General features: G+C 34.5%; 3 protein-coding genes, 1 long non-coding RNA gene and 1 pseudogene across 5 annotated transcripts; 2 read left to right on the top strand and 3 right to left on the bottom strand.

Moving 5' to 3' along the window:
* Positions 1-1,626: 1,626 nt before the first annotated feature.
* LOC120203698 (actin-related protein 3-like) lies at positions 1,627-6,963 on the bottom strand. Its single transcript, XM_039203887.1, has 9 exons — positions 6,583-6,963; positions 6,000-6,456; positions 5,091-5,237; positions 3,970-4,062; positions 3,695-3,814; positions 2,927-3,040; positions 2,259-2,384; positions 2,077-2,175; positions 1,627-1,890 (listed from the first exon to the last, which is right to left on the bottom strand). The coding sequence occupies exons 1-9, from the start codon at positions 6,627-6,629 to the stop codon at positions 1,810-1,812; spliced, it is 1,284 nt and encodes a 427-aa protein (XP_039059818.1). The 5' UTR covers positions 6,630-6,963; the 3' UTR covers positions 1,627-1,809.
* On the top strand, positions 4,386-4,836 carry LOC120203700. The gene is made up of 2 exons (XR_005523890.1): positions 4,386-4,519; positions 4,800-4,836. It is a non-coding gene; the product is annotated as an uncharacterized LOC120203700 (long non-coding RNA).
* A 498-nt stretch (positions 6,964-7,461) lies between the features above and the next one.
* Positions 7,462-11,024, top strand: LOC120203697 (D-cysteine desulfhydrase 2, mitochondrial). Of its 2 annotated transcripts, none has more exons than XM_039203885.1 (7): positions 7,462-7,591; positions 8,037-8,360; positions 8,971-9,013; positions 9,143-9,490; positions 9,647-9,776; positions 9,886-10,062; positions 10,340-11,024. In XM_039203885.1, the coding sequence occupies exons 1-7, from the start codon at positions 7,520-7,522 to the stop codon at positions 10,578-10,580; spliced, it is 1,335 nt and encodes a 444-aa protein (XP_039059816.1). In that variant the 5' UTR covers positions 7,462-7,519; the 3' UTR covers positions 10,581-11,024. The 2 variants fall into 2 exon arrangements, with proteins under 2 accessions (XP_039059816.1, XP_039059817.1); XM_039203886.1 differs by lacking the exon at positions 7,462-7,591 and adding an exon at positions 7,872-7,950.
* A 3,766-nt stretch (positions 11,025-14,790) lies between these two features.
* LOC120203696 (vignain-like) lies at positions 14,791-16,310 on the bottom strand. The gene is made up of 4 exons (XM_039203884.1): positions 15,812-16,310; positions 15,388-15,614; positions 15,160-15,300; positions 14,791-15,009 (listed from the first exon to the last, which is right to left on the bottom strand). Exons 1-4 carry the CDS (start codon positions 16,257-16,259, stop codon positions 14,923-14,925), a joined length of 903 nt encoding a protein of 300 aa, XP_039059815.1. The 5' UTR covers positions 16,260-16,310; the 3' UTR covers positions 14,791-14,922.
* Positions 16,311-19,697: 3,387 nt separating this feature from the next.
* LOC120203809 lies at positions 19,698-20,334 on the bottom strand (annotated as a pseudogene).
* Between the last annotated feature and the right edge of the window lie 224 nt (positions 20,335-20,558).

The following is a 20,558-nucleotide window of genomic DNA, read 5'->3' as shown; positions in this document are numbered from 1 at the left end:
ACTAGAACAATCTTGTTTAAGTCAACCTACATATAACCATCGTTATCATAATAAGTCTGATATCAGCCATCCTATAATCTGAGTATTATACCCTAATGAAAGGTTGAAAGAGGGAACTCTCCACTTTCTTCTCATTCTTCACTTTCATCTTCCTTTATGTCTTCATCTCTCTCATAGAGAAACATCGACCAACAATTGTTACCTCATCACCCACGACTTTCTGCCTAAATAATAAAAGATGAACCGGCAACAATTGATGAGATAAACTTATTCCCATCAACAATATTGAAAGGACAAACAAAACAAAGAAAGGAAAAAGACAATTATATTTCCTAAACTAATTATTTTAATTATCTTGGAAATAAAAAGTTCATTTTAAAGATTTTTTTAAAAACTAATAATTAGAATGATATCTAATTATTTATTTATTTTTATAAAATAAATCTATTTAGAATCAATACTAAAAACAAAAATAATTAATTAATTGATAAGAACAATAAAAACCAAGTTCGTTTTATTTATGAAACTGAATTAATTAAAACATGTTTTAATTCCTAAATTTTTAGGATGCCTCGTATTTCGTTTCTCGTGCGTCTTACTTCCTAAATATGCAGTGGTTTTCCTGATTCTTCGCAAAGTGTTTCAACTTAAAAAAAAAAAAAACTTGGAATTTCATCCCATCTTCAATGCATATCCAATTCTTGTCCCCAAAGGCCTACATATATATAAAAAGTGTACCTAAATTTGTATTGTAAATCAGCATTGGAAGAGTAGATCTCAATTGTTTTTCACATCATAAAGAAAGATCAAATGTCACGCCAAACCCTGGCTTTTGCTTTGACCTTAATTGCCATTTTTGGGATGGTTTCTGCTGACAACAAGGCCGTTGCCAGCCCCACTATCGTCGCTGCCACACCGGTCCCATTCAAGACATCATTAAATCTGCCGCAGGTGCACCCGCTATTGGTAACAGTGGTACCGTTGAAATCCCCATTGGCAGTGCTGGTTTGGGTAGTGCGGCCACTGGTGCAATGAGTGGTCAGCCCCCTAACAGTAACGGTGCAACCACCATTACGATATCATCGGCTTTCGCAGGAATTGCTGCCATTGCCAGCTACTTTGTCATCTTTGCAGGCACAAGGCATGTTATATGACTTTTAATTTGTCCTGGTCATATTGTATATTCATTGTAGTTTAAAATGTTGTAGAACTTTAAAAATCATAATGCTAATCATGGTTTTACGTGTAGTATGATTGTCTTTTAATTTCTGCAATTAAAATATATCACAAGCAACCCATATTTGAATATTACCCAACTTTTCATACAAAATATCAATACCAAATACTAAATGTCATAAAAGGAAAACCGGATTTCTAACTGTTTACTAACAGAGAATGCACTGGTGGGAGAAAGGCAGCTGCTCCTTCCAAAACAAAACCATCCATCTTACTAATTTTATTTTATTTCTCCTATGTAAGCTGGAAACTTGATATGCTCAAACATTTTTTATCCATCTATTTCAAACTTGATCTGCAATTCAGCTCAAACAAATTTGAATGGCATTCCACGGGGCTGCCTTCACGACTCTTGACTCCTTAATTAAATAATGAATGTAATAACTTTCCTTTTCTGACCACTGCTATTGAGACTGGCTAGTGGCTACCTAACATGTTACTTCTACTCATCTCGTACAACCAACACACATGAGCGCCAAGCAAATCAGAAATAAACTGATGAGCAGCTAGTCACCACCTCGAGCATCATAGGAGAATGATTCTTCATTGATCACCTGAAAAGGGAAATTTGCCTCAATACATCCCCTTAAATACGGGATTTGTGCGACAAACGCTTGCTCCATATTCCTCGTATTCTGCTTTTGTATGAGATGCCTGCATATATAAGTCAGGAGATTTTCAACCAAAATCCAAATGTTAGCTTATAAATTAAGATTGCACAAGGTAACACTAATTGGAAAGCGCATAGCAAGAACATTGGCCAACTACAGAAGCCAAACTTGATGCCATTCAGTGGCCTGTATAGAAACATGAGTAAAGTATCAGTTTAGAAATGCATACCGCGAAAAATTCAGGTGTTGATGCAAGTACAGAACCTCCAAACCACACTGCAAATCTTTGGATAGGATGACTCACTACATTAACTTCCACAGGTTGTACCTAGAAGGTGAAGCCCCAAAAGGAGATTAGCACTGAGCTCTTCTTGGGATGAAAATGTAAGTTAAAAGCCCAAAAGTTCTTACTTTTACTTCCCCACCATGCCGAGCATCAGAAGCAAGTACTCGGGCATCCACAATCTTTTTCAGATCCCGCTGCAGCCTTCTGTGGAGGCCTTTGAACATGGTTGATCCACCAGATAATATTATATTCTGAAAGAGTTAAACAGTGAGAAAAATAAGTTTAAATCTTATATTAAAATATAAGAAAACAATGTGGATATTTCCCTTTCTCTTCTGAATTCATTCAGTCTCTGAACTTAACTGCAAGCTTGATTTGCCTTTTGGTCAATATCAAGAAAGCAACCAACAATCAGCACAGCCAAGTACCAATGTCTTTCAACTAGGCTAAGAATTTTTTTCTGTAAAAAACTAATCAACTAGCTACACTTCCAATATATATAGATTAAAATCAAACCAAATTTGAGAAAAGAAATTATAATCGACTCATGAGTACATAAGAGACATTGATGCAAGAGATTAAACTAAAATAACCCAAATTTTCGAGAACTCTCATCTGAGAAAAAATTGAAAGTTGAGCTAAATATACCGGTTTAACCCTTAATCAGTGCATCTAAACCCTCAAATAAAATGCTTTCTTGTTCATTTATATTTCTCTTGTCTAAGAATGAAAATTTTGCAATTTGCTTGTGTTATTATTTTCTCTTTTTCTTTTGAGCCTATGAATACTTCACCTTATACAAAGCTCTTCTTGTGTCAATTGGTGCTGACTGAATGCACTTGTCTATTACAACTGGTAAAGGAGTCGTAAAATCGCTGCTGCTATAGATCTCGGGACTAAACAAAACCTGTCAAACCAACCACTAAGTAAACATCACTTACAAGCAATATTTGAGAAGCAATTAATAAGCAGCATAGATAAGGCAGGGTTTCTTTCCTTGAAAAAACAAAGTCTATTATCACATAATTAGTTGCATCACCAAAGCACAAAAAATGACAAAGAATGCCCTTGAGAAATGTAAATAGCACAAGGAAATCAAGATTTTTCTCATATATAAATGTATATCGCAGGCTAACTGCCAGCCCCTAAAACTAATATTATGAGATTTATATATACACTAATATAAAGGAATACTTCCAGTAATCTTAAACTCTAGGAATGAATTTACAAGGGAAAAAAAGGACAAACATCAGGGCCCAAAAATCGTTCATAACTTTATATCGCAGGCTAACTGCCAGCCCCTAAATCTAATATTATGAGATTTATATATACACTAATATAAAGGAATACTTCCAGAAATCTTAAACTCTAGGAATGAGTTTAAAAGGGGAAAAAAGGACAAACCTCAGGGCCCAAAAATCGTTCATAACTTTATACCGCAGGCTAACTGCCAGCCCCTAAATCTAATATTATGAAATTTATATATACACTAATATAAAGGAATACTTCCAGTAATCTTAAACTATAGGAATGAGTTTACAAGGAAAAAAAAAGGACAAACCTCAGGGCCCAAAAATCGTTCATAACCAATATCACAGGAGTATGGTGTCCCTGTCTTTGGTCTAATACCTCTCCACTGTTTGATGTACTTTGAAGGTTCTTTATCATGCTTGTTGAACTCCTGAGATAAATATAAAAAATAGTTATTATCAAATTTTCATAAGAATGCAGAACTAGTGAACATCATTATAGTCATGCTGGGTAAGAAGCCTGCAGCAAACCAGTGAGCCAAAATATTTCCAAAATCACAATCCAACAGAAGCAAAAAAAAAAAACCTTGACAATATCAGAACAAGTGTAGCAATATCTCTCCTTAACTTTCCGAGCAACTTCAAATGAGTCCTCCGGCGGAACTTTCTCTCCTCTTTCCTGCACATAACAGAGTGAAAGGGCAAGAATTCATTATCACTGAACACGTTATTTTACAATTTCCAAATCCACAAATATACGATACAAAGACAATAGAAACTAATGGAATTCAATGTTTAAACCCAGTTTTTGTGAGCCTTTACAAAAAAAGCCATCTTGGCAAACAGATACCACGAAGAAACAAAAAGAAACTTTAATTCAGCCTGCTTCCGGATAGCAGCTCCTGTTCTCAAATTCAAACTAGCATTGCTTCAAAAGGAAACAAATTCAAGACAATAAACTGAACATATGTAAAATGACGTTATGTTTCCTCAAAGACGCTACCACACAGCCAAAAATAAATTTGGAAGGATCCAAGAATCTGTCACAAACTGGAACAGAATGTTTGAAAGCACAGTATATAAAAAGGTAAGTGCATAAACAACTAAATGCGAATGTTGTAAAGGGTGCACTCTAGGTGCTACCGTGCTAGAACCTTTACACTGCCTCATGTACAAGGCACACTGGGCACGTTCCTGGTCATATGTGACTCGCCTGAAAGGGTCTAAGGTGCTTTTGTTGCCTGGCACTAAGGTGAGGCACACCTAGGTTCACTCTTGAGAACATCAATAAATCCAACCACAGATATGGCTGAGTAATGCCAAGGAGAGTATTTTCTCTTTATGACATAAGAATAACATTAAGTACTATCCAATTGAATAAACAGCAATCCAATGATATCAAAGGGTGCACTGTAGGTGCTAGAACCTTTATACTGCCTCATGTGCAAGGTACGCTGGGCATGTTCCTGACCATATGTGACTTGCCTGAAAGGGTCTAAGGTGCTTTAGTTGCCTAGCACTAAGGCGTAGGCACACCTAGATTCACAGCTTGAGAACACCAATAAATCCAACCATAGATATGGCTGAGTAATGCCAAGGAGAGTATTTTTTCTCTTTATGACATAATAATAACATTAAGTACTATCCAAATGAATAAACAGAAATCCAATGGTATCAAAGTACAAGTCTTGAAAGAAAAAAATATACCCGCATGAGCTGCTGTATGAAGAGTGTAACATCTTTTCCTGCTATTGGTATTGACTTAATGCTGCTCCCAATAACATAACCATCTGCAACAGGTACGATATGTGTAGCCCCATCTCCAACATCCACGACCACCCCTGTCATCTCACACTATAGAAAACTGTACGTTAAACTAAATGAAAATGATGATTAGCAAGAAAAACAACACACAAAATGTAGGGTATGAAGCTAAATAGAAGATAGAGTAGTTCTTTAAACTCTACAAGCATAAAGTATTCAACCTAACTCACAGCTTATGCCAATAAGATTTGCAACATCTATGACTTCAGAATAATTCTCTCCAATAATTAAAGATAAAACAAATTTAAACATATTGAAACAGTATAATGCAGGCACCATATGGATTAAGCTATTAACATGCAAATGAATAGTATAAACATTTGAGGGAGTTGGCAAAGACTTTTATCTCATAAAACCTTCAAGCTTAATGTATTTTAAATGTAAAGACTGGAAGTTTTATACAAATGAAAGCATTTTCTACAAACATAACATGGTTAATCATTATAAATTAATCCAACAATAATATTCATAATGTTCTAAGATGGATACAATTAATTACCATGCTACAGAGAATTTAAGACATTAGAGTAAGCTAAAAGCAATACTGCAATTCTTTCCCAATGACTAAATGGATTTAAATCAATTGCTAGTTGACTGATGAATACGTAACCATCCTAGAACCAACATTCGCACTCATGATTCAATGTCACAATGTGCAGTTTATAAATACAACAAATACTAAAAGTCATGGACAATCAAGGACCCTAATCGATTAATCTAACATACTAGTAACAACTAACAAATATATATAATACCAGAAAACAGAGTGCCACAGAAAACTAAATCACGGACCTTAGATGTAGTGTACCCAGCAGCTAAAGCAAGGACAGAATTCACAGCAATATAAAGCCCTGGAACATTAAACGTCTCAAACATAATCTCACCCATATATTCTCGATTCTCAGGAGCAGTAAGTGGACTCTCAGTCAACAAAAAGTAATGACCCTCAGGATCACACCGTAAATAATTGAAAATACATTGTTGCCAATACCGTTCCATCGCATCCCAATTATCTACTTGACCATGCCTAATGGGATGGGTAAGGTTATAAGTATTACTTGATCGGGATTTCGCAAGTGCTTCATCTCCCATGAAGAAATCAAGATCTGCCATTACCCCAGCTGAATGCTGAGCTGACCAATTCGATTTTGAAGTTCTAGATTGATTTAGAAAAAACTCGTTAATTGCTACTACTGTTGGTTGAATAAAACAAGGCTCTACATTACCAGAAAATCCCATCTTAGTATACCTGCAAATAAATAGATAAATAAGAAAGAAGAAAAAAAAAAAGAGGAAGAATAATTTCATCAAACAGTCAGAGATCACGCAGTTTGGAGTAATATTCAGTTACTAAAAAAAAGAAGCTAATCAATACCCGGTACCATTATCGATGACGACAGCGGGGCGAGAAGTGGGATCCATCGAGAAGAGAAACGGAAGCTAGGAAGTTGGTTTTGGTGGAGGTGGATCTGCGAGCGAGATCCGAGATAGAATCGGGGGCAAGGGATCATGGTCGTGAAGCGCGCTTGAAGAAGCGCAAATAAGGAGGAGTGAACTCCGCCGTCGCCGGGCCGATGGTATTGACCCGATAACAACAACCAACTGAAAGCAGCGACGTTTCAACGGTATTAGGTTGTCAAACTCCGTTCCATAAAAGAAGTATAATCATTTGATCATCAAATTGCCTCTTTTTGTTCTCTGTGTTGATCGATACTTTTCTTAGCAACCGAATCAGAAAGAAAGACAAGGCAACAACTTCCCCCTTTCTTTCTTTTTAAGTATCAACTTGGACCACGAGTACTAATATTTTTGGTTTCTATGGTGACGGTTACTTTTAATTCACTGAATTTGGAAATTGGGGATCCACGCAGTGGAGGCGACTCAAATTTAAAAGTATTCTCCACGTTTTAAAAATAAATAAATTATAGATGTATTGTTATTTTATTCTGGTAAAAAAATATAGTATTTTATAAGAAGAAATTGAATATTGTCATATATATTATAAGTTTAAATTGAACATTTTCATATATTATTATATATAGTCTTTAATTATTTTATTTATAATTCATGTATATGTATAAAAGATAAAAAAAGTTATTATAATAATATTTATTATTATTTTGAAAAAAAATGATATACTATTTTATAACAAAATCAAAACTTTAATGCTTGTTTTGTATTTTTTAAAAGTCCAGTGAGCATAGTTACCATTTTTGTACTTTATCCTTCATATTTGAAAAGTTACGAATACAAGGCAACAACAAATAGAAGCGTCCCCGCCGGGTCCGAGCTAATCTAGGAAGCTGCCTGAAATGAAACTTCATTCTTTTCCCACTAAGACTGCTTTAACGGCTATCAACAAAAATGGGTTCCCTTCAGCTCAGGTTCTGTTCTTACTATCTGCTCGGGATTTTATGGTTTTCTTGTTAAAAATTGCTTCGAGTTTGGGTATTGAGTCTGCAGGTTGATATAAAGTTTCGAATTTTCCTTGTAAATATGAGAATCAAGAAGGAATATAATGATATGTAATATTAGAATTTAAACTATGATCTGTTGTTTAGCCTTTACATGTGGCAATTTGGTATCACGTCAATCCTGGTTGAAGCAGTTAATAAGTTTTTTCAATGCATTATTTCACTCTTTCATTCTGATTCCCCATTTCCCTCTCCCATGAAAGTAAAAATCCCTTCCTTCCTTTCTCCTCGGATTGTCTTTATGCTACTGCAGCCATTGGTGATCACTTGTATGGTTAATTGATACTATCTTCCCTGTTATTATTGTAGTTTTCTGGGATTTGGACTAATAGTTGACTAGTGTTTCCAACTCCAGGCACTTCCCAATGCCAAACCAAATGGTGAACAGTTCATGTCAAAATTGCTTGACAGAAGGTGGACATTGCTCATTCCTGATACCAAAATTCATCAAATTACGGTCTCCTTCACAGAAGGGCGAAAAGGAGGGGGATTGCTTAGCAATGTTTCTTTCTCAAACAACAATCACCCTCATCTTGGAAAGAAGATGTTTGAGGACAATCCAGGCTCATCATTCTATATTGTTAGGGATGATTTATTGCACCCCTTTGTCAATGGCAATAAAGCAAGAAAACTTGATGGACTGCTTCCTCTCATTGAAGATCATGGAGTGACTGATGTGGTAAGATCTTCTTTCTTTCGCATGTAAGATGGCAAGTGGATTTAGATTTACCGTCTTTTATATGAATATGCATTATCCATCTGGTTCCACATGTTAATGTTTCTCATCTTTAAACTCCCTTATATCTCTATGCGAATCTGGTGGGACAGATGGCAGCTCTGGTAACATTCTTCATGCGAGACATTATAGACTTATATGATGCTGACCAATGTTTTTTAAGGGATTAGTAGACTAAGTAATAATAGTTTCAGTTTATTCTCTATGTTATGGGTGGCTTGAATAAGAATAGTTTGTAATTTCATAAATATTTATGGAATAGACAGTTATGGTCAACATTTTGTGTTCAGGAATGACTTTGGATAGTGGATACAGTTATAATAGTATTTAATAGGACAATTTCAATTGGTAATATGTATTTCTACGACATGGAATATCCTACCACCCATACAGCCTCTACTGTATAGACACAAATGGCTGCACCGTGTCTCCACGGTGCAACTTTTCTCCCTTGTTTCCCTATTTTTCTTTAATTGAATTTTTATTAGTCAATACCCTTTTCAATCTTGCAAACTCCGGAGACCAGATAATTTCATATTGAGGACTTTTCTAGGTTACATGTGGTGGTTGTCAAAGCGCACATGCAGCAGCTGTTGGTAGGTATTTTCTTGTTGCGGTTACAAGAGTAAATTCCTCCCAAATTTTCTTCTCCAGAATTCTAATAATTTCAGCAATATCAGCCATATAAAGCCTTGTATCATATTAGTCTTTTTTGGGTTTTCCAGCTGTTTCTTGTGCAGAGAGAGGACTGAAGTCACACTTGCTTCTACGAGGAGAGCAACCCCAAATTTTGACTGGCTATAACTTGATTTCAACAATCTATGGAAATGTAACATATGTTCCAAGATCCTTTTATGCCCACAGGGAAGGAATGCTACAGACACATGCTAGTATGGTTGCAGGCAATAATGGTAGTGTCGTATATTGCAATGAAATTATTGATGCTTCTCTAGCATCCCAGACATTGCAGTTTTCAAAGTTTGTGCAAATGGATGCTCCTAGGGGCACCGAGAACAACTCAAATAAGGTTGCGATAGTCAATGAAGGTGCTGGAGATGCTGTTGCATTACTAGGTAAAGGAAAATTGTAGATTATCTATTTGTATATAGTCACCATTTAATATTTTTCTCAATTATATCCTTTGTATGCTGTTAATTTATCCATTTCAGGTTTTAAGTTCCTTTTTTTGGTTTCTAGATAGCTTCATTTAATTGGTTTCTTCCGTATAGGTCTGTTTCGTCTGGTTGACTACTTATCTCAAGATCATTTACTTGGAAAAACGAGAGCATTCAATTTTGTTGTGGATTCTGGTACTGGGACGACTGCTGTTGGTTTAGGCCTTGGTGCCATGTATCTAGGGTGTGAACTTCTTTCATCATGTATCTTTGCATTCTCAAAAAATTTATGTTATTGTCTTATGAATGAATTTCCTAAATTGAAGCCCGTGTTTACTGTTGCTACTTTCCAGGCTTCCATGGAAGATTACTGCAATAATGTTGGCTGACACAATTGATTCATACAGACAACAAGAGAGGCGATTAATTGCTCAATTCAAGAGCCAATTTTGTTATCTTCTTGATAGTCACTTCCTTAATAGAGCTAATGATGGAATTGTGAATTGGGTGGACCGTTTCCATCCGAGAAAGTAAAGTAGTTCTGCTTTCGTTTTCTTTTTCATTGTTTACAGTTTAACTTCTGCATAAGCTAGTTCATAACCTCTTTGATGCACGGGGGAAATCATCTATGATAGACAATTTTTACTGAGAATATTAATAAATGTGAAGCAAACTAATGCTTTAAGAAATCATGAAGTTAAGAATGAGAATGGATAAAATATCTTTATTGTTGTCAATTCTTGAAAAGTAGCTTCTTATTCTCGGACTGAGTCCATTTCGAATCTGTTTTTGCTCTCTTTCATATAGATTTGGCAACATTTTGGAAGGGGAAATCGATGCTTGCCAACAAGTTGCACAGCAAACTGGTATCCTATTGGATCCTGTATATACCTTAGCTGCTTGGGAAACGGCGACACAAATTACCTGTGCATATGAAGCTGATGCCAATTTGGTTATGCTTCACACCGGTGGTACACTTGGCATGTTCGGACTAGCACAGAGGTACAAGTCACACTTTGGTAAGCTGAACAATGCAATAAAGAGTTGATTTTGTGATCGAATCCGTAAGAGCTTCGTGTTAGTAGAAGCCAAAAACCAGGGTAAGAGGGAAAAATAAAGGTTCCTACTAGTTGGTATTCAAACTGAAAAGAAAGACTTAAGTTTCTGCAAAACTTTGAGCTGAATCTGGTGTTCAAACTGGGAGTCATATCTGTGCAAGTTCCAGAATACTGACAGAAGTAAACATGAGGTGGATAGCATTAACTTGGCATGTGATGAACTTAAATTCTGTGTTTGAATGGCATGGCAGCCGTTTAATGCTGTGGCAGCCTCCAAACTTTTAGGGTTTATTTTTCATTTTAATTGAAGCTTTGAAGTCACTGAAGCAGGGAACTGCCCCTGCCACTCTCAGTTCATGCATGCGGCTGCTTTCGCTGGTCTTGGTTCAGTTGCTGCTTGTTTGATTGATACGGTCGCAGAAAATGGCATTTAATATGTTTGAATTTGAATATTAATAATTATAAGCTTAACTGGAGACGATGTAAAATCTTATTTGATTTCAATACTCAAACACTTGGCCGCTCGGACCTCCACTTAATGATACGGCTTATCATACCTTAATCGCTACATTGCACTAGAATTTCTTTTACATATTTTAATATGTTTTGTTCTCTAAACTTTAAATAAAAGTATGCGATCCGTGTAACTATTTAATTTCGTTCGACTCTCAAACTTTAACAAAAAAAATATGAAACTTTATTCTTTTCATTTCACCCATTTAAGCCCATTTTTAAATACATATTTCAATAAATAAATATTTTATTTATTTTTAAAAATAAAATAAATAAACAGTTTATTTATTTACTTTTTTTTAACGTAACCCAATATACAAATATTAAACTCAATTACAATTAACCCATAAATAGCCCAACACATCCTTAGTCTGTTTACACCCTTCAGCCCACTACAAACAAACCCCATTACACATAAAATCCAAACAGGCTAACCTAATTACAACAGCTCATTTATGGGCCTAGCATTAATATATTCGTCGGAATTAATGTAACCGGACAATTCCTTCGAGGTTAATACAATCTCTCTAAAAATTGTATTCATGGAGTTTAAATTGGACGTTGGTGGTATTGTTCTTCTCTATGAACAGAACTTGGAAAGAAAACAGAAAGCTTTGAGAGTAGAGAGAGTATTTTTCAGATGATCCATTGAAAAGCTAAAAAACCTCGATAATTATAGGCTTAGAAAATTCAACATAAGGCGTAAATGCAGACACAAATATAATTGTATTAATAGCTAATACAACAGTTGTTCAATTACATGTACTAACAAGCTAAAGCGCTCCAACTACAGTTTTTATAGCGTTGTAACAAATCATAATTAACACCTAATTAAAATCTGAATACAACAGTCAAGAGTGTGGATTCGTCTTAACTTAGAGCTGTTAAAAACAGTCAAATGATCACCTGGAATTAAGTTATAATTAACAACATAATAATTGTAGTAATTGACAACAATTTCGGGTAACAGCTGCAACAATATACAACACGTAAATTTATTCGTATGTCTACAAATACAAGAGAAATTTTTTTTTCAATATTTGTAAAACTTCTAAGGGAATAATTCTTATGAATTTTCTCTTAAAAGATTATATACTAATTACAGAAGCACAATATGAACATAAATAAAAATAAAAATAATATATTTTAGGTAAGATATAATAAAATAAATAAATAATTATAATTTGACTTATACATACATACATATATATATATTACAAAATTAAATTGTGAAAATTATTAACTTTTACATTATTTTTTCTCGATACTACATCTAATTATTTTTATGTTCTCAAAAGAATAAAATTAAATTTTTAGACTTTGAAAGAGATTTTAGATTTTTTTAGATTTTATAATTTTTAAATTTTTATAATTTATAAATTTTTATGGATTTTTAACTTTTTTAATAATTAAAAATAATTTTCGTGACCAAATGTTGACGCATCAATAAAATTCACTACAATTAATGTAATTAACATAAATACAACGAGAGAAAATCAATTAATCATGTTTTTTTTAAAATAAAAGCTTAATATATAATTAAAAATAATAACACAGTTGATTTTAAAGTATAACTAAAGGGGAAAAAACTTTAAAACCTAATAATATTACACCAAAACAGAAAATTCAGCTGCACATTTCAATGTTATTTTCACACAAATACAACGACCAAAGCTATTAGTAAAATAACATTCACAACAACCGGCCATATTAGGTGGACTTTTTAAATTCATGTAAATCTAACTATGAATCTATTAAAAATTGGATGATCGAGATCTGAATTGATCTATTTAGAAACCAACATATTCTTCATTTTAGAATCCAGAGTCAAAATCAATGTTTGAATATGTATCTACATAAGTAATACGAATTTGGATAATGAATATGTAAGAGTATCTATTCATATTCGCTTCAAATCCACAACAAGTAATAATTCTAACATCTGAATTTAAATATTATTTTAATTTATAAAAAATAAGATATTCATAAATATCTAAATTTACAATCCGAAATATCATCCTAAGTCTAATCCAATTCAGCTCTGGATATTTTACAAAGAAAAAAAAAGTTGCATATGTATACCTTGTTTCATGGTGATTAGCCCATGTTTTTCAGACAGGAAGCCGTAGGCATAAATTATGAGGGAATTAAGATTGTAGCTTGACAATGTATATGTAAACAAAAAAGTAGACAATTTAGATCTTAATGTTGGGATAAGGTAGATTTCCTTATGACATTCATGAACCCCATATTTTATAAATAAAAAAATATTTTTCCTCTTAAGGAATTATCTAAAAGATCATGTTCGGACATGTTCTGAAAACAAAACCAAAAAAAAAAAAATGTAGAAATGAAAACTTGAGATGACGAAGTCGAAAAATCTCGGGGACTATGAGCACCGCCGCCACATTCTCATCCTTTAGGCATCGAATGTTCTCTTTGCCTTTGTTTCCACACAAAGTTTCATCATAAAGTTAACTATATATATTTTGGATTATATTCTTCATATACATAAAATTTCAATTAACTTAAGGTCTCTATAATATCAATTAAAATATTATTTTTATTAATATATATGCATTTAACCATTACAAAATATTATTTAAGGTCTCATCATAAGTTCTCGAACTTAAGAAACCTACGGAGAATAATATTCCTTTTAACTATTAAGACCACTTGATGAATTTTAAATAACTATAAAAATTATATTTATCTATTTTATTTCTTAATTATACTATTTTTAAAATCTAAATTCAATAAAAGAAAAAACATGCAGCAAGATTTTTAAAATTTTTATTTCTTTAAAAATAGATAAACATACATGTATGTGTTTATTTTTAAGTATCATATTTATATCTACGTAATTATATACAAAAAAACAAACAAACAAACTGCACAACCGAGCCCAATCTAAACTTTTGTCATGAAAACTTTTCTTGAGTCGCGACCCAATCCATCCCATGCTAATCAATGCAGTTATGTGCCTTGAGTGGCGTTACCCACCATCAAGATGGTTCAAAGTTAATATCGATGGGGTTGTGTAGAATTGTGATAACATTGCTATAGCTGGTGGCGTTATTAGAAATGATGTGGGGGGGGGGGGAATGGATCTTTGGTTTCTCTGGAAGTTTAGGAACCGGTTCGGTATTCATGGCTGAATTGTGGACAATGTATGATGCTTTACGGCATGCACGAAACTTAAATAGGAAGTACGCATGGAGTACATACGATTATCGGAATAGCTGACTGCCTAGCATGACCGAGTCGTGGAACTCCAATTGGGGAGAAGACATTTTCAACACCGCCATCTTTATAGTTGAAATGCTGCAGATCGATCACCTATAGCTTAATTATTCTTGTTCCATTTTCAAACAAAAAAGAATAAGAAAAGAGAGAGTGACATTTATAATTGTTTCAATTTTAGATTATCAAGTTCAAGCATCTAACCATTTTATTTTCATTCCAAAGCTTTTCATAATAACCACACGTACACGGTATATTATACAACGTCAGGCAGAAACACCAAACTTGCAGACACACTTATGCAACTACCATAGAAACCACCATATTTGCGAGACACTTACGAAACTACCATAACTTTGCCTCATCAATTCGACCAAAAAAAGGATTAATCTGGATTACAGTTCATCCTTGCCCTTGGATATGGAAGAACGTTTTCGGTTGTTGTTAGACTGCAGCTTCACTGGGTATGATGCTTCTAAAGTTACCACAAAGCCCTTCTTCCGCATCAACATCTCGTTTCATTCGTATGTAGCCTTTCTCTCCCCAGTTTTCACCCCACGAGTTCTTTACTACCCATTACTTTGTTCCATCCGAGGTTGCTCCATATCCTACAACTGCCACCCCATGGTTCAGCTCGGTGCCACAATCTCCGGGGAAAACCCCCTGGAACAAAGTGTGTATTTATTGGGATTGTAAGAATTGCTTATTATTAAGCATTTTTGTAATGTATTTGCGTTTTACATGTTGAAGGCCTAAAAGGTTACTAGTAGCTGCATTTGTTTCTCATTTTCATGGCTGGAGATTTTTTGTTACCTCTGAGTAGAACTGGAAATCCTTGCCACCAGCATCCAAAGCAATAGACACAGGCTGGTTTGCTACAGCTTTCATCAGAGCGTTTTCATCTTTTTCGGGTACCATTTCATAGCCATCGATGATCACAACCGGACCATTCAACTAAAAAAGATAAATAAAATAAAAGATAGCATATTCAAATCACCATTTATGCATAAAGACAGAATTAAAGAAGATGCTTTCCGTTACCTTGGACGTGTCACATAACTCATTTTTTGCTCTGTAGGGATAGTTATTCTCAGTTGTTAGTCCATTACTTTTCTTGATGAACTCAAATGCTTGTTCCATCAATCCTCCATCACATCCTTGGTTATCACAATCAACAAGCTCTTGTTCAGATAAAGTCACTAGCTCCCCCGTCTTTATTTGGTTTATACCTTCCACTGCAACTACAGTTGAAAACGCCCAGCAGCTACCTGTGACATCAATACTTTTTGAGCAACTTCAAAGCAAACTTCACAATATCTTGACATGTATGTAAGGGGAAGGAAAACTATCTTAATATACTTAAAATTTTTCCTAGAATTATAGCAGTTATGTTGATTTGTAAATCGACTGTAAGAATGTATTAACAGGTGACTGGTACAAAACTTCAAAAGATACGAGTCCTTACCACATTTGCCTTGGTCCTTGACACCAGTCACCGCCCCTTTCTTCCTCCAATCAATGGAAGGTGGAAGGTTATTCGTTTTCTCATGTCTAAAATCAGTCAACCGTCTTGGACCATGGAACATTCGGTAATGGCTAACCTTTGAGCTCCTTGTACTCATGAACTCATGGTTGGTCATATCTGCAAACTTGTTCAGTTTCAACTTGAAAGGCTTATCCATCTGGTTCACCTTGTGAATATGTTTCAGATTCTCCTTGAACACATTGAAACGCTTTTGCTTCTCCTCCAGGTCACGTGAGATTGTATATTGACTCCTCCGCCTCTCGTACAAATCCCACAGACTCTCCTCAGAGGACAAGTCGCTCTCATGGTAATCAAAACTCTCAGCCAGGCTGAAAACTAGAGCCAACGAAAGCACAACCAATATCAACTTCTTTATGTCCATATCCATAGACTTTAATACCAAAAATGGAGGTTTAGTAAGAGAAACTCTCAACTGAGTCAAGGGAGAAACACAATCGATATATGATGCTCGACTCTATTAGTCGGGATTAAACTCCATGATTATCTAGCGATGCAAGCATGCCCTTTTATGCTGATAAAGGTAAGGTGTCAACATCTTAACCTTACCATGCTTTAACCAGTAATCAAGGCATAAAAGAGTGCTATTTTTGGAGAATACAACTTTACACCTATTTACAGAGACCATTTGATATAGCTTGGATGTACATACCAACAAACAACATGCTAACCCACGCAGCCTTTGTCTAACTTGCTCGTAGGCTCTGTTTTGAAAACCGGACCGGACCGGACCGGCCGGTTCAACCGGTTTAATCGGGAATCGTTGTTTAATCCGGTTCAATCTAAACCGGTTGAACCGCTATTAGTGAACCAGCCAAAACCGCTGAACCGTTCGAACCGGACCTGCTGAAAACTGGAAAAAACCGGGAAAAACCGGGATTTTTGTTTTTTTTAAAAAAAAATATTAAACCAAACAACGTCGTTTGTTAAACGAGCCAAGTCGAACTCGAGTATTGTTGAGCTCGACTCGAACTTGAAAACTTTAAAAGTAAGCTCAACTCAACTCAAACTCACAAGCTAAAAATTATCAAGTTCAACTCAAACTCGAAATATAATATTGAAACTTGAACTCAAAAAAAAAATTAGAAGCTCGATTGAAGCCTAAAATATTATGTTGTAGTTAATTTGAATCATTTTGTTTCACTTGATTTTATGGTTTTTAACTTATATATGTTATGACTTGCTTTGAATATGACTTGTGATATAAAAAATTATTTTTTATTAAATATTTTTGGTATTTTTATTTAATTTTTTAAATAATTATGATGTCGTCCGAATATTCTTCCGACCGGTCGGACCGGTTCGACCGGTTGAACCGGTGAACCGGTAGCATGACCGGTTCGCTAACCGGTCCGGTTCTGAAAACCATGCTAGTAGGAGACAAGTTGATTATGTACTTGGTGGTTGCCAAAGATGTAGAACACGATTTCTTGCAAATCATGGAAAAACGTAGTTATCAAAAACTGCATGTATTTTCTTCCCGAAGATCTGTTTTTTTGTTACACGTTGCATATACATATTGTACACATATATAGCATTTGGACAGCAAATAAAGGTAGAGAAAACTGATATGCATAAAAATGCTTGAAACATCTTTTCCTTTTCAGCACAAAGAGCAAAGATCATACTTCCAAAAAGCTTCAAACTTTCCGCTGCATTGTCATATCATCTCATTTCGTTCGAGCCTAGTGGCAGAATAAGCACATATGATTTTGGTCGGAAACAAGTAAGACCGGGTCAGAAGCGAACCATACGATCTGACTGACTCCAAATTGAAAGCTTTCAGTGGTTGACATACAAATTCAAAACAAATCATTGGCTGAATGGCATCCATCTTGAGATGGTCAAATACATATATGCACGAGTGTAGAAGACATGCAACAGCAGTGTGTAATAGTTCCTGTTAGGAAATGCTTGAAAAAAAAAATCGAATTTAGCAGGTCTTTGGCAGAGTCAGTACCATTATGCCACGCTGAGTCTTATGTTTTCATCATCATTGGGATGATATCATGTCCACAAAATTAAATATCCTTAGCAATCCCACTTCTATCCTTAGGAAAAGTTAGCTTTGTGAGGCATACATACTTTATAAAACCCACACATCACAAAGCAAAGTGGGGGTAAATGGCTAAATCAAAATGTTAGTTTAAAAGTTGGCCTTGATCTTGGCATTTTCAGATGAAATTCTAATAAAGATCAATGACACTCAAGTATCTAAAATATGTCGACAAACCATCAATCATTCATAATGAGCAGAGATGGTGTGGTTAAGGTGTCGATAGTAACCGCATGTGAACCAAATCTGTTACTTAGGCTCAAGTACAAGTGCAGAATAATGATCTGTGCCTGATACCAAACATGTTTAATTTTCCATTTTAAAGTTCTCCTACATGCTTAGAGCATCCTAGGAGAGTCATATCTCCATAATTATGTCTCAATATCTGTCGAACACAATTACTTCAAGTAGGGCTGTAAATGAGACGAGACAGATCGCGAGCTACTAGAGATCGACTCGATCTTGGCTCGATAAATACTCGGATCGAATGGACTCGACTCGAGCTCGAACTCGACTCGAGTTCTTAATGAGCCGAAACGAGCTACTCGATACTCGACTCGGGAAGCTTGTGAGCAGCTCGAAAAAAATGTTATATTATAATTTTAGATTTTTTAAAATTACATTATTAAAAATATATTAAAAATACATTATTGATGAATAAATATTCTTAAATTGAAAATGGTTAAAAATTATTTTTGAATAAATTTTCTTATATTTATTTTAAATTAATAAAAAAAAATTATTTATCTAATGACAAATATTTAATATATTTCTAATGATAATATTTGTAATAACTAAAATTTTAAATTGTTGTTATATTTTGAAGTTTCGAGTTCAAATATTATAAATATTAAGGGTTTGAGCATTTAATATCAAGATATTATATTGTACTTACCTCATAACTAATTTTTTATTTGATAATAAATATAATATAATAAAAAAATGATTCAATTTAAATATTAATAATTTAAAAAAAAATATCAAAACAAATATACCCTCTCTCCTTTCACTAAGTCATCTCATTCCTTCTAATTATGCGTTAAGGTTTAGGGTTTAGGGTTTATGTGATATGATTTAAGATTTAAGGTTTAAGGTTTAAGGTTTAGGGTTTAGGGTTTATGTGATAGGATTTAAGGTTTAGATATTAGGGTTTAGGGTTTATAGGTTATGGGTTAGAGTTTAGAGTTTAGAGTTTAAAGTTTAAGGTTTAGAGTTTATGTGATATGATATAAGGTTTATAGTTTAGGGTTTAGGGTTTAGTGTGTAAGTTATGCACATGAAGGTAACATACAAATTATGTAAAATGATGTTATGTGACTCCTAAATAAATCATTCGCATACTTATACATAAACATATCAACATGTAAAATAAATATACACAACTAATTAAAGAAAATAATCCTAAACAGGGATTAAAATAAATATACAAAATTGGAATTAAACCAATGACTTAAATACAAAATGCACATAAACTATATGGTCATATATGCAATTGATCCTATTCGGTTTAAGCTAAAATAACATGGAAAATAACATAAATGACACCTGAACATTTAAAACAAATAAGAAAATTTAAACAAATGTGATTGAAATACAAAAATTAAAATATAACATACCAAACTATAAATTTATTAAACATGCATATACATATTAAACTAATGACTAAATTTAAATAAACGTAAAATTCAACATACAAATCAATAATTAAATTAGGGATTTACAAAAGGGTGCTCAAGTTTGGGGGACAATAACTTAATTTACCAAAAAATTAATATGAAGTTGCAGATAATTAGGTCCAAGGCGGTGCCTCTGAGTGTCGAAGTAGGAGAAGATTCTAGTTTGGAGCAACATATCATCCTAGTAATAAATCCCAGGGACAATGATAGAAGGACAGAAGGCTAACTGCTCGTTCTCAGCAAACAAGTTATCAATGTTTTTGTTCAAAACCATTCGCCCCATCGGCTGCAAAGGGAAGATATCCTCTGGCCAGGTCTTGGTCACATCAAGTGGGTCGAAATCGAACCTATCCTCATCAGCAGGATCCATTATCTGAATGAACAGCTTCCACTCTGGATAGCTCCCACCTGCAATGGAGTTAAAGAGATCTTGCTTGTGTGGCATGACTGTGATTAGCTCCTCCAACTCTCACGGCCTCATCCTCCAACAAGTTTTTGACACCACAAGTTGGTTTCCAGTGGAATTTCAGATAGTGTGCCTTCCCAGCCTTGTTGATGAGTGTATAGGTATGAACACCAGAGCCATCTATGTGCCTGTAATCCTGGGGAATGCCTATGTCGTCGAATAGGAAGGTGAACATGTGCAAGCTTTCGGGATGGTGTGAGAAGAAGTCCAGGATCCTTGAGTTGGTCATGTGAGTTATATCCCACATCGGTGGTTCTTGGGGAATAAGGGGTAAAGTGGAGTGTATAAAAGGGGATGGGTTTTAGCAACTAAAATAAAAGTCCAGCTCTTGAATTTTTTTTGAGTTCGAGCCTTTTCGAGCTTTTTCGAGTTCGATTCGAATTTCAATATTATATTTCGAGTTTGAGTCGAATTTGAAAAATTTAAGCTCGTGAATTTTCGAGTCGAGTTGAGTTTACATTTAAAGTTTTC

The sequence above is a fragment of the Hibiscus syriacus genome, unplaced genomic scaffold, assembly GCF_006381635.1.
Source record: "Hibiscus syriacus cultivar Baekdansim isolate YM2019G1 unplaced genomic scaffold, ASM638163v2 tig00010263_pilon, whole genome shotgun sequence".
In the NCBI taxonomy this organism is placed as follows: domain Eukaryota; kingdom Viridiplantae; phylum Streptophyta; class Magnoliopsida; order Malvales; family Malvaceae; genus Hibiscus; species Hibiscus syriacus.
The sequence above is the reverse complement of the archived record's forward strand: the minus strand, read 5'-3'. Positions and strand labels throughout refer to the sequence as shown.

What these genes read in the sequence shown, in the direction of transcription:
- LOC120203697 (XM_039203885.1), top strand. Translation starts at nt 7,520, where the DNA reads ATGAAACTTCATTCTTTTCCCACTAAGACTGCTTTAACGGCTATCAAC. An exon ending in ATGGGTTCCCTTCAGCTCAG is followed by an intron (nt 7,592 to 8,036) that starts GTTCTGTTCTTA and finishes TTCCAACTCCAG; the next exon opens with GCACTTCCCAATGCCAAACC. An exon ending in ATCATGGAGTGACTGATGTG is followed by an intron (nt 8,361 to 8,970) that starts GTAAGATCTTCT and finishes GGACTTTTCTAG; the next exon opens with GTTACATGTGGTGGTTGTCA.
- LOC120203696 (XM_039203884.1), bottom strand. Translation starts at nt 16,259, where the DNA reads ATGGATATGGACATAAAGAAGTTGATATTGGTTGTGCTTTCGTTGGCT. An exon ending in CAAGGACCAAGGCAAATGTG is followed by an intron (nt 15,615 to 15,811) that starts GTAAGGACTCGT and finishes TTGATGTCACAG; the next exon opens with GTAGCTGCTGGGCGTTTTCA. An exon ending in ATTTCCAGTTCTACTCAGAG is followed by an intron (nt 15,010 to 15,159) that starts GTAACAAAAAAT and finishes ACTTTGTTCCAG; the next exon opens with GGGGTTTTCCCCGGAGATTG.
- LOC120203698 (XM_039203887.1), bottom strand. Translation starts at nt 6,629, where the DNA reads ATGGATCCCACTTCTCGCCCCGCTGTCGTCATCGATAATGGTACCGG. An exon ending in CTTGTTCTGATATTGTCAAG is followed by an intron (nt 3,815 to 3,969) that starts GTTTTTTTTTTT and finishes TATTTATCTCAG; the next exon opens with GAGTTCAACAAGCATGATAA. An exon ending in AACGATTTTTGGGCCCTGAG is followed by an intron (nt 3,041 to 3,694) that starts GTTTGTCCTTTT and finishes TTGGTTTGACAG; the next exon opens with GTTTTGTTTAGTCCCGAGAT.